The sequence below is a fragment of the Salvelinus alpinus genome, chromosome 3, assembly GCF_045679555.1.
Source record: "Salvelinus alpinus chromosome 3, SLU_Salpinus.1, whole genome shotgun sequence".
Lineage (NCBI taxonomy): Eukaryota > Metazoa > Chordata > Actinopteri > Salmoniformes > Salmonidae > Salvelinus > Salvelinus alpinus.
The window spans coordinates 28996734-29011624 of NC_092088.1; the positions used below are offsets into that span (position 1 = coordinate 28996734).

The window sequence follows — 14891 nt, forward strand, 5'->3', positions numbered from 1 at the left end:
CGAAAGTGTCTTGCTTCTTTCTATCCACATTTCAAAATGAGTCCTTTTCTTCTATATATATCCTCACAACTGTAAGAATTCACATTCTCAGACCATATTTATTTGAAATCATTCACTACACCAGGGCTGTTCATATAACAATAGCTTGAAAAATTATTATCTTTCAACCATTGGTGTCTAAGTAGAATAATTTCTCCTTACATATCAACGTCTATCTCGTGTGCATTCCGGAGCAATTGCCAATGCACTCATATCCAATTCTGTGCCCCACTGAAATCATTGTATCAAATATAATCTGAGAAAAGTGCTTATTCATCCCAATTATTTATTTGAAAACAATTCTGTGATTTAAGATTAAATAGCTATAAATTAAATCATGATTTATTAGTGTTAGTGAGGGGACAAGGAACACCAAAGTGGATCAGGGTCCCGTATCCAAAAAGCGTCTCAAGAATAGCAGTGTCTGATCTCGAATCATTATGATGATCTCTTTCCACTATGATCTAAAAGGCAAACTGATCTTATGTCAGTACTCTTTGTGAATACGGGACCAGATCCTTCAACCTGAAGGTTAAAAGAACAGCACAGCATGTGACACATTTGTCATTTAAACATGTTCAGGTTTCTCCCAATACTTGAGCAATGTACATAACAGTACTGAAGAGAGTGAGAGACTTTCTCCTCCAATAACGTCCTATAGGACTGCCAACAACTTCTTCCAGTGGATTCATGTGGAAATACACAACCTCCATTGTCCCATATATGTTTGTGATGTCTCCTATGATCATTGTCACACCAATGACCATAGGAGTTTGCAAGACACCAAAAACAGATCTGCTAACGACCTCCATTGTCCCATAGAGTCCTATTGAAATAAAAAAGAAATACTTCTTCCTCCAATGGATTCCTAAGGGGGGGATATGGGACTACTTTGTGGTCCGTTGGCTTCAAGTAGAGATACGGGCCTTCTTTTGGCCCTTCCGCAGTAGAAAGACTATGCCCTGAGCCACCAGGGGCCACAGCAGCAGAAGCAGCATCGTCCGTCCTGATACTTCAGGGAACGGCCACCAACTCTCCTCCTGGGAAGAACATATGGGACATTTAGGGCGACAAACCTGAAAACGTACAGTATTCTAATAGGAATGAATTCATAACTGCTGTAGAGGATGTGTCGGCTTTTGATCCAGCCAAGTATTAACATGCCCAATCCCACTTATGACTGTCTTGATTAGTTGAACCAAGTGTGTTCAAATTGTATTTGTCACATGCGCCGAATACAACAGGTATAGACCTTAGAATGAAATGTTTACGTACAAGCCCTACACCAACAATGCAGTTAAGTTACATCAGCTGCGGAGAGCATGATCACACAGTCGTCCAGAACAGCTGATGCTCTCATGCATGTTCAGTGTCACTAGCCTCGAAGCGAGCATAGAAGTAATTTAGCTTGTCTGGTAGGCTCGTGTCACTGGGCAGCTCTTGGCTGTGCTTCCCTTTGTAGTCTGTAATAATTTGCAAGCCCTGTCACATCCGACGAGCTTCAGAGCCGGTGTAGTATGATTCGATCTTAGTCCTGTATTGATGCTTTGCCTGTTTGATGGTTCGTTGGAGGGCATAGTGGGATTTCTTACAAGCTTCCGGGTTAGAGTCCCGCTCCTTGAAAGCGGCAGCTCTACCCTTTAGCTCAGTGCAGATGTTGTCTGTAATCCATGGCTTCTGGTTGGGGTATGTACTAGGGATGCACCGATATGACATTTTTGGCCGATACCAATATCCAATATTTTCCTTGCCAAAAAAACGATACTGATAACCGATAACTATTTAACTGTATTAGAATACTTAAAAGGTTAACCGAAAGTTACACACATGGACACAGCGGTCTAAGGCACCGCATCTCAGTGCAAGAGGCATCACTACAGTCCCTGGTTCGAATCCAGGCTGTATCACATCCGGCTGTGATTGGGAATCCCATAGTGTGGCGCACAATTGGCCCAGCGTCATCCGGGTTTGGCCGGGGTTGGCCGTCATTGTAAATAACAATTTGTTCTTAACTGACTTGCTTAGTTAAATAAAAGGTTACACACACACACACACCACACAGACCAAAACGTTATTTTGTTTCCATTTACGTATGTCCCCAAACCTATTTCACTTACTTGCTGTGCTGTTTCATTGTTCAGTCATTTCATTCTCAACCAGGATTTCATCATACATGTCAAGCAGTGAAGTTTCAGCTCTGTCTGTCTTCCCCGGTGCGCACTGTCTCTGTGTCCGTTTCCATCTTGTCCAGCTGTGTATGTAACATTTCACGTAAACTCTTTTTTGTTTGCATCAAAGTATCGGTCCTTGTACCTAGCATCGAGCATGGTGGTGACACAGTGAAGAGGCTCAGAGAGAATGCCACCAAATCACTTGTTCACAGCCTCGAGTACTTTTGTAAGTTTTAACCCCACGGTCTGTCAGCTGTTTTGTTGAGCAGGTGTTTCAATATCATGACAGAGGGTATCGCGTCTGCTGCAGACGCAGTTGATGAGCTTATTTCTCGAGTCAGTTGTTCGAATGGTGCTAGGAGTGTGTTCATGTTTCCAAGTTTCAAACATGTTCTCAAATGCCATTGAAATGGCAGCAGCGGTATGAGAACCAGCAGATTCTAGAGCATACAATACGGCTTTCCTCAGTACGAAATCCTCGTCAACCCACTGTGCTGTCAGACTCAGCATGCTCACGGGGCTGACGTCGCTGGTCCAAATGTCAGTTGTGAAGCTAATAGCAGCGATGCCCATAGCACGTAGCTCAAAGATGTGTGTTTCAACAATATCTATCTGAAAAATAGTGTGTACAGAGGCTCGACCAGTCGGTGAAAGCCAACATCATCCACGACAGAGGACGGTTGATTGTCAGGGGGAATGAATTCCATTATCTTGGCGTTAATGGATTTCGCCTTTGAGTTGTCTTCCTGAAATGTTCTTACTCTTTCAAATGACTGCTCGACTTGAACGTGTTTAGTTGTTGGAAGTGTGCGCTTAGTATTTTTCTGCTTTTATTCTGTGTAGCGCTGTATTTTCCATGGCATCATTACGTCATCTACTTACGTTATATAGGTATGCAAGTCAGCTTTGACATCGGTTTTGCACATCAGTGTTAAACTAGACATCGGGCCGATACCGACATTATTAGCTAATATCGTCTGATTCCGATATGGTCACCGATATATCGTGCATCCCTAGTATGTACGTACAGTCACTGTGGGGACGACGTCATCGATGCACTTATTGATGAAGCCAGTGACTGATGTGGTGTACTCCAATGCCATCGGAAGAATTCCGGAACATATTCCAGTCTGTGCTAGCAAAACAGTCCTGTAGCATAGCATCTGCTTCATCTGACCACTTTTTTTATTGACCGAGTCACTGGTGCCTCTTGCTTTAATTTTTGCTTGTAAGCAGGAAACAGGATATAATTATGGTCAGATTTGCCAAATGGAGGGCGAGGGAGAGCTTTGAAAGTGTCTCTGTGTGTGGAGTAAGGTGGTCTAGAGTTGCTGGTAGAAATTTGGTAAAACGGATTTAAGTTTCTCTGCATTAAAGTCCCTGGCCACCAAGAGCGCCGCCTCTGGATGAGCGTTTTCCTGTTTGCCTATGGCGGTATACAGCTCATTGGGTGCGGCCTTAGTGCCAGCATTGGTATGTGGTGGTATGTAGACAGTTAGGAAAAATACAGATGAAAACTCTAGGTAGATAGTGTGTTCTACAGCTTATCATGAGATACTCTACCTCGAGAAAACCTCGAGACTTCCTTAGATATCGTGCATCAGCTGTTGTTTAAAAATATACATAGACCGCCTCCACTTATCTTACCAGAGGCTGCTGTTCTATCCTGCCGATAGTGTATAACCCGTATAATATGTTATTCATGTCGTTGTTCAGCCCCGACTCAGTGAAACATAAGATATTACAGTTTTTAAATGTCCTGTTGGTAGGATATACGTGCTTTTAGTTCGTCCAATTTATTATCCAGTGATTGTACGTTGGCCAATAGTACCGATGGCGACGGCAGATTAGCCACTCGTCGGCGGATCTGATCTCCTTCCGCGATATCTTTTCAGTCTCGTTCTCCTGCAAATGACGGGGATGAGGGCCTGTTCAGGTGTCTGGAGTAAATCCCTCGTCCGACTCGTTAAAGAGAAATTCTTCGTCCAGTTCAAGGTGAGTAATCGCTGTTCTGATTTCCAGAAGCTCTTTTCGGTCATAAGAAATGGTAGCAGCAACATTATGTACAAAATAAGTTACAAACAGTGCTGGGACTGGGGAAAAAACCCTGCACACCCTTTACAGTAGCTCTCCAGGACCTGAGTTTGTGACCACGCTACTGTTACTGCACAAACCACAATGAGCATATTGCCAAAAGCTAGTAAGACAGAGATAAATAGATGCACATTGAATTTTCGGATACCTCCACACCCTTACCTCTGATTGGGCGGCTGAGGCAGCACACTGAAGACATGGTCTCCAGTCTGAATTCTGGGCCTGGTGATGGGATACATTGGTGAATACACAAAATACTCCAATACTTTTAAATATATGAAGGTATTCAACATACAGTATGTATTTGACCAAGGCCTAGAACGTATAAGAAAGAAAATGCCAGATGGTCGGTCGTCAGTAGTTGCTTTCCCGCTCAACTTCACCGCTCATTACAGAAAGATACACCCATAGAGATGTACTAGAGAGCTAATGTATTTCTAATGGCCTCTTGTGACAGCATGGGCAGCACCATTGAGGGTAAAAAAAATATATATATAATAACTAACACCCTACCCTTGTACTTGCCTTTCTTGCACTAACACTTGCACTTGTCTTTTCTTACTAGCATTGACTTTGCAGATTTTTTTGGTAAAATATTTTTACAGTAGCTAGGTTTCCATCCAATTGGCGAAAGACTTTCATGCAAATCCAGGCTGCATCACTTCCAGCAATGATTGGGAGTCCCGTAGTGTGGCACACAATTGGCCCAGCATCGTCCGGGTTTGGCCAGGGTAGGCAGTCATTGTAAATAAGAATTTGTTTTCAACTGACGTGCCTAGTCAAATAAAATAAAAAATCTAAAATCCGCATTAAAGAAAATATGCACATTTTCCCACTAGTGGTGTGTTTCCACTAAACTGACTTGTTGCGGATAAATATCACTGCGTGATGACGTAGTGCACACAAAATGTAATTTTTTTGCATAAATTCATTTACAGAATAAAAAAAATCTAAAATTCAATTTGTTTCCATCGCATTTCCAACTTGCGTTAAATAGCAAATGTGCCTACTCTGGTCTTGCACGTGCACTCTAGCCAACAGCTGGCAGATACGGTGCGGGTAGGCTGTGCAGGTAGGCTAATCTACATGATGAGATTATTATGGATAAGAGCGAGAATATTTGTATTTGTCAAACGGCAGTCAAGTATCGATCATCATGTCACCAGAATAAGACCCTCGATATTTATTGGAATCGAACATCAAGCTCATCATCGTGCACTTTCACCACCCTGTGAAGTTCATAATAACTTATTTCATCTGTAGCCTAATAAACTCCCGAGTCGTAGTGGGAGGGCCACACATCATATCATTGTGTGACTCCAAGTTTACTTCGATATGATGGTTATTATATCAATATTTGCGCATAAAAGCCGTTTCTACCGCCATTTCCCGTATAATTAGTTTTACAGACAAAATAATCCCACCATGTCAAACGAAGAAATGATCTGTCGGCATTTATAAAATTGTACCGAAACAGCTGTCATGATTGTTTTTTTTATACGTTATACGTTTAAACTCACAAAAACTGTGGATGAAAATGTGGTTAGTGACTGTGATACGTGGTTGTCTTACCTAGCTACCTTAAAGGGGAATGGAAACATTTTACAAGGTACGTCAAATAAAACAATCTATACAAATCCTATGTGACCTGCATGTTTGTCATATACACATTTCTACTTTGAATATTTTGATAAAATGCTAATTTGGGACTGGGTTCCGCCATTACAATTGCCATGGTAACGACGCTACCATCAACGGCATCGGTTGGATAGAACAATTTGGAACGTTGATTTCTGATGGCTTTTACAGTAAGGAGTGACAGCTCTCTCATCTCAATAGTATGCAAAATGACTATGAAATGCAAGACATATTTGCATTAAACTCGTGATGCCTAATGTCCAGTATAGCTTGTTCAAATCTTGTTAAAATTCTAAATAAACAAATAATCACTTTTATTATCGAAGTACAGTAGCTACAGTTGGTGAAGCACCTAGTTGCTACCATCTTGCCTGTGGATGGAGGGACTCCATGTCTTGGAGAGGCGGCAGCGCACGCGGTAAGCTTCACCTGAATAACTGGGCCTGTGAGCATATTGCTCCCAATAAAACATCTCTATTTTTGAATTCAAGCCTCAATTTTGAATTTATTCCTCTTTTTCAACAGTGTTCAGGTCTCCATCTCTTCAAGCATACTGGTGGCCACATTATTTATAGGACGACTTGGGAGAATGATGATCCACGACAGGCATTCTCAGTATATCAGGAGAAGCCCATATTTCCGATGGCTAACGCTAATACATCCTAACAAAATACACCCATATGACTGGCGTGCAAATGTGCCTCTCTGCACCTTGTAAATTGTAAAGAGTTGCCTAGACCCATAGCCGATGCGAAAGGTTGACTATACATGCCAGGCCTATAGGCTATGGGTAGATGCATTAGGATATATTTTGGATTATAAACTGGGTGGTTCGAGCCCTGATTGGCTGACAACTATGGTATATCAGACCGTATACCACGGGTACGACAAGACTTATTTTTACTGCTCTAATTACACTGGAAACCAGTTTATAATAGCAATAAGGGACCTCGGGGGTAAGGGCTGTCCCCCCGTCATCTCAACTGACAAATTCGCTGCAGTAGGTCCAGCTAGTCTGTATTCTGTTTTAAAAAGAATGAGCAAAATATCAGAAATATATATACAGTGGGGAGAACAAGTATTTGATACACTGCCGATTTTGAAGGTTTTCCTACTTACAAAGCATGTAGAGGTCTGTAATTTTTATCATAGGTACACTTCAACTGTGAGAGACGGAATCTAAAACAAAAATCCAGAAAATCACATTGTATGATTTTTAAGTAATTAATTTGCATTTTATTGCGTGACATAAGTATTTGATCACCTACCAACCAGTAAGAATTCCGGCTCTCACAGACCTGTTAGTTTTTCTTTTAGAAGCCCTCCTGTTCTCCACTCATTACCTGTATTAACTGCACCTGTTTGAACTTGTTACCTGTATAAAAGACACCTGTACACACACTCAATCAAACAGACTCCAATCTCTCCACAATGGCCAAGACCAGAGAGCTGTGTAAGGACATCAGGGATAAAATTGTAGACCTGCACAAGGCTGGGATGGGCTACAGGACAATAGGCAAGCAGCTTGGTGAGAAGGCAACAACTGTTGGCGCAATTATTAGAAAATGGAAGATGTTCAAGATGACGGTCAATCACCCTCGGTCTGGGGCTCCATGCAAGATCTCACCTCGTGGGGCATCAATGATCATGAGGAATGTGAGGGATCAGCCCAGAACTACACGGCAGGACCTGGTCAATGACCTGAAGAGAGCTGGGACCACAGTCTCAAAGAAAACCATTAGTAACACACTACGCCGTCATGGATTAAAATCCTGCAGCGCACGCAAGGTCCCCCTGCTCAAGCCAGCGCATGTCCAGGCCCGTCTGAAGTTTGCCAATGACCATCTGGATGATCCAGAGGAGGAATGGGAGAAGGTCATGTGGTCTGATGAGACAAAAATAGAGCTTTTTGCTCTAAACTCCACTCGCCGTGTTTGGAGGAATAGAAGGATGAGTACAACCCCAAGAACACCATCCCAACCGTGAAGCATGGAGGTGGAAACATCATTCTTTGGGGATGCTTTTCTGCAAAGGGGACAGGACGACTGCACCGTATTGAAGGGAGGATGGATGGGGCCATGTATCGCGAGATCTTGACCAACAACCTCCTTCCCTCAGTAAGAGCATTGAAGATGGGTCGTGGCTGGGTCTTCCAGCATGACAACGACCCGAAACACACAGCCAGGGCAACTAAGGAGTGGCTCCGTAAGAAGCATCTCAAGGTCCTGGAGTGGCCTAGCCAGTCTCCAGACCTGAACCCAATAGAAAATCTTTGGAGGGAGCCGAAAGTCCGTATTGCCCAGCGACAGCCCCGAAACCTGAAGGATCTGGAGAAGGTCTGTATGGAGGAGTGGGCCAAAATCCCTGCTGCAGTGTGTGCAAACCTGGTCAAGAACTACAGGAAACGTATGATCTCTGTAATTGCAAACTAAGGTTTCTGTACCAAATATTCAGTTCTGCTTTTCTGACGTATCAAATACTTATGTCATGCAATAAAATGCAAATTAATTAATTAAAAATCATACAATGTGATTTTCTGGATTTTTGTTTTAGATTCATTCTCTCACAGTTGAAGTGTACCTATGATAAAAATTACAGACCTCTACATGCTTTGTAAGTAGGAAAACCTGCAAAATTGTCAGTGTATCAAATACTTGTTCTCCCCACTGTATATATATGATAATGCAAAGGCATAATATCAAATAAATTGCTGAAGAGAGTTTGAAGGGGGGAATAGTATGAAAGTGAGAGTAGTACAGCTAGTGCGATATAGTGTGATGAAGATGAAATTGACAACCATTTGGAACATAGAAATTACCCGCAATAATAATAACATTGCAATAATACTATTTAGCCAAAAAATGAAGGTTAAGAATGAGCTTCTAACTACACTAAGCATTTCTCTTTTGCCAAGATAATCCATCAATCTGACAGGTGTGGCATATCAAGAAGGTGATTAAACAGCAATATCATTACATAGTAGTACCTTGTGTTGGGGACAATAAAAGGCTACTCTAAAATGTGCAGTTTTGTCAGATAATACAATGTCATAGATGTCTCAAATTTTCAGTAATTGTGTAATAGCCATGCAGACTGCAGGAATGTCCACCAGAGCTGTTGCCAGAAAATAACATTTACATTTCTCTACAATAAGCTGCCTCCAATGTCATTTTAGAGAATTTGCTGTTGTCAACGTTGTGAACAGAGAGCCCGACAGTGGCGGTGGGGTTATGGTATGGGCAGGCATACGCTACGGGCAATGAACACAATTGCATTTTATCTATGGCATTTTTTATGCACAGAAATACCGTGACCAGATCCTGAGGCCCATTGGCGTGCCATTCATCCCACGCCATCACCTCATGTTTCAGCATGATAATACACGGCCTCATGTCGCAAGGATCTGCACACAACTCCTGGAAGCTGAAAACAACATTCCACAATCAACAGCCTGATTAACTCTATGCGAAGGAGATGTCGCGCTGCATGAGGCATGGTGGTCACACCAGATACTGACTGGTTCTGATCCACACCTACTTTTTTTTTTTTTTTTTTTTAAAGGTATCTGTAACTAACAGATGCATATCTGTATTCCCAGTCATGTGAAATCCATAGATTAGGGCCTAATGAATTAATTTCAATTGACTGATTTCCTTATATGAACTGTAACTCAGTAAAATCTTTGAAATTGTTGCGTTTACATTTTTGTTCAGTATAGGTACGTGATCTCTAGTCTTCACTGTTGTCCTGCGCATTTACGTACCTCCACTTGCCTTTTAGCTCATCCTCTACTCTTGTGAAGTCCCAGGAAAAGCTAGGCTGCGCTCTAATATATTGGCACCCTTGCACAATTCACTATTGCTTCTAAAATAATAAGAACATTTTTGAGGGTGTTCACACGTGTTTTTGTTTTATTTAGAAATGCACAGGGCCAAGAAAAAATAAATCTAAATGATTAGCCAGTTTAGGTCCATTAAGTAGTACATTGTACTAAACCTCTAGTTAAAACTTATTTCATGAATGTTTATGCCTTACTATGAATAATAATTGCAAGAAACTGGTAATTTAGGGGTGTTTCGATTCCTGTAATGAATCGAAACATGATGAATGTAAGATGAAGATGAATGTAACTCACTCTGGATAAGAGTGTCTGCTAAATTACTAAAATGTTTAATCTCCATGCTCTCTATTCAACTCTATGGATACATCAAATCATAACTACCTGTGCTGCAGCTAGTCTCTCCACTGCCTCCAGTCTCTCCATGACGCTCCGCATGTCCTCCCTGAGCCTCCGTAGGGCCAGCAGGATCTGCTGCTGCACCTGGATGTCCTGCAGCCTCTCAGCCCCTCCCTCTGAGCCGTCTCCTCCCCCTCGGCCAGCCCCTCCCCCTGCCCCCAGGGCCTCTCTCCCCGCCCGTCTGTGGCTGCCTTGGGGAACACCACCTAGGCATAGTGCATATGTGTAATTGGCATATATGCCACATGCACGTCACACACACACAACAGGAATACTTGCAAACACACACACACATGTTCATTCACACACTCTCTCTGGCTCTAACACAATTACATAGAATTCTGTATCTCACCTCCCCTTCATCTGCACAGATTGAAAAATACTTGAAAAATTAAAATAATATGGTGGACTCACTATTAAGCTGGCTTTCACCTGTTCTGCTCTTTTTTAGATCAGTGCAATGAAGGAGAAAAGGCAAGGAGAGGACAGATATTTTAGGAAAATGAGAAGAAGAGCCTTTAACTCACGTTCTCTCCATCCGTGGTCCCTCATCCCGTCTCTTCCTGCATCCCGACTCCTCCTCATGGGCGGTCCCCCTCCATCCCCCGCCCCCTCTCCACCTTGCCCTGCCCCCACCTGCGTTGCCTGGCAGACCGTCTCTGTGTGATTGGCTTGGACTGAGGAGGGCTCCGAGTAAGCATGGCCGTTATGGAGGCCGTTTGACTTTGACTTGGGGACAACCTGTGTATAAACAAACACACACACACACACATACATACAGAATACGGTCCTTTATTTGGATCCACTTACAAAGAACCCAGAGAACAACAACTTAGATTAAACTCGCATTCTTGTAAAGTCCCATTATTTCAGGCCCTACGGTACCTTGATATTGTCCAGCTTTTCCACAGAATCCACAGAGTCAACGAAGATCTCACTCTCTGAGTCACTGGTCAACAACAACACCTCAGGCGACCCCATGGCCTCAGACGGAACAAGCTCAGGAACAGGCTCTGGAAAGAGGAAGCCTTGTACATTTGGCCCTGTGTAACCATTGTGAGACATATCAACAGTAGTTAGGAGAAAGTCAGTTGTGTTGAATAGAAAATGCATCAAGTTAGCTACAAGTGGGTAAATATCCATTTGCCTATCCATCCATCCATCCATCTGGTATGAGTTCTATGGAGTGACAGTATTTTCTTGCCTGGGTGTAGCTACCCTCTAGCTTGGCAGGATTTAGTCTCTTGAAACAGAGAGAGGTGAGCATGACTCTTACCCTGGGGTTCACCGTTGAAGGTGACTGGTTGTTGTTGTGTCTGACTGGGCACCTCTTCTGGGACAGGCACCTTCTCTGCGAGGGCCACCTCTTCCAGGGTAGGTACCTCCTCTGTGACGGGTTCTTCTCCTGGGACAGGCACCTGCTCCAGGGCAGGCTCTTCATCTAGTGCAGGGTCCTTATCTGGGAGGGTCTCCCTCTCTTGTTCAACCTTCACTGGACTGGCTGCCTTGTCAAAGCCCTTAACGTCTACGCAAGCACGCACACACACACAGTAAATCAAAGTCCATTTGAGCATATTGTGACCTTATATGACTGAGGCTCAGATAACATGCAGGGAATGTTTTCTTTCAACACCAACAATACAGATAGTGGTCTAAAGTCCAGTAGTACACTGACCTTCTCTTAGGTCCAGCAAGGTGTCTGGTGGCCGGGGCATGTCGTGGATGACCACGTAAAGGGGCTCAAAGTGGTGGAACAGTGATGCAGTCTTCTCATTGATGGGCATTGTGTCAATAACCTACACGGGAGACATTTTTTCTCTCAATTGGGGCTCTTTATGTGAATGCATGTATATGCTATAAGATAACATTTCATTTTTATATGATGGACAGTATCGCAGGAGGAATTGATTAACTAAACAACAGGGTCAGTATTTATATCTCAGATCAGGCAGGACTGCTCAACTACGATACATGTTCTCTTTTCAATAGACCATAATGAATAAGATTACATTAACGGGGGGGGAGATCAACAATCATACTTTGAGATGTTGTGATTATGGGCCCCAAGGCTTTTATTCCCATCCCCAAAAGAAGATACAGGGTGGTTGTGGTGTGCATGTTTATATTCAAAAGTAGACTCGGCGATGCACGTGGTAAACAGCAATATCGTGTCGATTTCTGCAACAACTTAAGAGTGTTGAAGCGCGGGGCTAAACTTCTTTGCAGTTTTGGTCCCGTAGCTACAACGTTGTAGCAGCGTGAAGCGCACCCACGCACACGCGCAGATACTCTGTGCGACCGTGTGAGATCACAGTCTTGCATTGATCATCTCAATATCTGCGGTGATGCTCGTGGCAACGTCAAAACGCTGTCTACCTTCAGTCTAAACACATACAATATGATGGCCCACGGACCAACACTGGCCCCTGTTAGGTTGCTGACCAGTCCCTCGGTTAGCTGGCACTGATTTAGACGGTTCTAGAGTGCTAGTTTTAATGTTAGCTGTTCCTGGTATAAAAAAGGTAGAGAAGCACATATGTTTATTTGGACGTGCATGAAGGAGTAGGACGACTCAGCTGTACCTCTTGTGCCACTTTCTTCATCTCATCCACGTACGCCGCCATGGCACTCTCACTGCTCATCTCCCCTAATCGGCTCCAGGCATCCCTATGGATACAAAACGACACCAAAACAGTGTTCTCTAGCTAACATCTCTCTGTATCATCTTCGTACCACTGTTAGTATATCATTTGAAAAAGAGCACCACCCAATGGACTACGAGTGAGGTGTTAGTTTGGTAAGGAACAATCACCGTTAGAGGGGGAATAACTCCATCCTGTACAACAGCAGCACACATGCACTTGAGAAGTAACAGTGAATAGTAAGGGATTGTGACAGCTGTCAGCAGTTGTAGTACCAGTCCAAACGCTAATGAGCTAAAACCACGCCTGGTGTAGAGGCGCCTGCCAACTGAAACACTCTTACCTGGCTCAACTAGTTTGGCTCGAGGTAGAAGTTGTCCCTAACAGATCTTGGATCAAATTACACTCCTACATCATTACCTACTAAATATGTACATTCACCCACGCAGACACACATATACAGCCTCTCATATCCACTTGTGCAGACACACACTCACCATTTATAGCGACCTACTGGGTCCCAGAAGCCTGGTCGAGACACTGTGCAGGGTCCGCACACCGCCTGCTTGTACAGGCAGTAGAACCGCAGCATCACTTCATAGGGGGGCCGGTAGGCACCTGCAAGAGTTATTCAGTTGTTATTCAGTGTCTATTACACTTTGGTTGACCTACATGTGGGTAAGCCTTGTGTAAAAGAGTAGCAGTAGCTAATCAATAAAATCGCTGGTTGGGCCTAATGAGCTTTCAGCTAAGCACTCAATGGAGCTTTGTTGACAAAACACAACAACTAATTATATGTCTATACACTGCCAATTCTGTTATATGATATCACTGGAATTAAATAGATATAGGTTATGTCCCTGTATACTAGTCGCCCACCACTTTTGGGAAGGTTTTGAATGACGTCGACAGCGGCCTGGAAGCGTTTCTGGTGGTCCACCGACTCTGCCATAACTGGAACTGGCATTGCAAACTGCCGTCTCTCTATGAAGGCACAGCCCTGTGGCATTCAACCGGGGAAGCGACAAGGGACTGCTACGATGTCCTTCGCCAACTCAAACCAACGACGAATCAATAGGACTGAAACGAGCTGGAAAGGCACATAATTCGATGACATAACGAATGATATGGTAAGTTAGCAAGCCTGCTGCTGGTTCAAACACAATAACAAACAACATTGATAAGCATTGAGTCGCCAACCAGATTGAGTACCAACCGGTTAGTCCACTTGCCTTTTCTAGTTGGTGCCTCCGAATCTCTGCTCAAATCACTTGTAGTCGCCCCGTCTTTTTATCATGACAGCAGCACCGAACACGCTTGTAAAAACGTTGTTGACAGATATGAGATGGCAGGTTTTCAAGAACATTTAAAACGCCCAAATTACAGATATGCAAAGCTAATGTTGCAGATGATAAGTGTATTATTTGAGTCAAACGAATTAATAAAGTTGTTTGTCGAGACCTTCAATATCCTTTACTTCGTACAGTTGCAGAGTGGTCTTCCGTGTTGAGTCACATGGCAACATGTGGCTACGCCCTCTCCAAAGTGATTTGCGCGATGTGCGTGTCGGTGTAAAATAATAAATACATTTCTTGATTGGTTCAATGTTAATAATTTTCATGCACAGTGCACACTATATAAGCAAAAACAATAATACGTTGCAGTACAATTTTGTCAATTTTAGCAAGCTATTATTATTTTACAGTGTTTAGAAGGGCTATTGTCATATAAAATAATTTGTCAGAAAACTGTACATGTAGGTAGCCCTATATATATAAGCACGTATAGGTCAGTGGCACAAACGAGTGCTTGTATTGCCAAACAATCACATGCTATATAAAAAAAATGATTTAATGTGTCCACCACTGCGATTTCTATCTAGCCAGGGCTAGGGGGCAATATTTTCCCAGGATTACGCCTATCCATTCTGAACAATAATATAAACGCAACATGTTCATGTTTGATGAGCTGAAACAAAATATCCCAGAAATGTTGATCCATACAAAAGGCTTATTTCTCTCAAATGTATTGCTCATCCCTGTTAGTGAGCATTTAAAGTTGTTTTTACTT

At 43.0% G+C, this 14891-nt stretch overlaps 1 protein-coding gene across 1 annotated transcript; it reads right to left on the bottom strand.

Annotated features, from left to right (window-relative positions):
• Positions 1-78: 78 nt before the first annotated feature.
• Positions 79-14357, bottom strand: acbd4 (acyl-CoA binding domain containing 4). The gene is made up of 12 exons (XM_071392450.1): positions 14283-14357; positions 14054-14137; positions 13701-13911; positions 13319-13439; positions 12762-12846; positions 11855-11975; positions 11456-11704; positions 11065-11222; positions 10707-10920; positions 10165-10385; positions 4467-4526; positions 79-1079 (listed from the first exon to the last, which is right to left on the bottom strand). Exons 3-12 carry the CDS (start codon positions 13828-13830, stop codon positions 948-950), a joined length of 1491 nt encoding a protein of 496 aa, XP_071248551.1. The 5' UTR covers positions 13831-13911; positions 14054-14137; positions 14283-14357; the 3' UTR covers positions 79-947.
• Between the last annotated feature and the right edge of the window lie 534 nt (positions 14358-14891).

What these genes read in the sequence shown, in the direction of transcription:
- acbd4 (XM_071392450.1), bottom strand. Translation starts at nt 13,830, where the DNA reads ATGCCACAGGGCTGTGCCTTCATAGAGAGACGGCAGTTTGCAATGCCA. An exon ending in CCAGTAGGTCGCTATAAATG is followed by an intron (nt 12,847 to 13,318) that starts GTGAGTGTGTGT and finishes TTGTATCCATAG; the next exon opens with GGATGCCTGGAGCCGATTAG. An exon ending in CTTGCTGGACCTAAGAGAAG is followed by an intron (nt 11,705 to 11,854) that starts GTCAGTGTACTA and finishes GTGCTTGCGTAG; the next exon opens with ACGTTAAGGGCTTTGACAAG.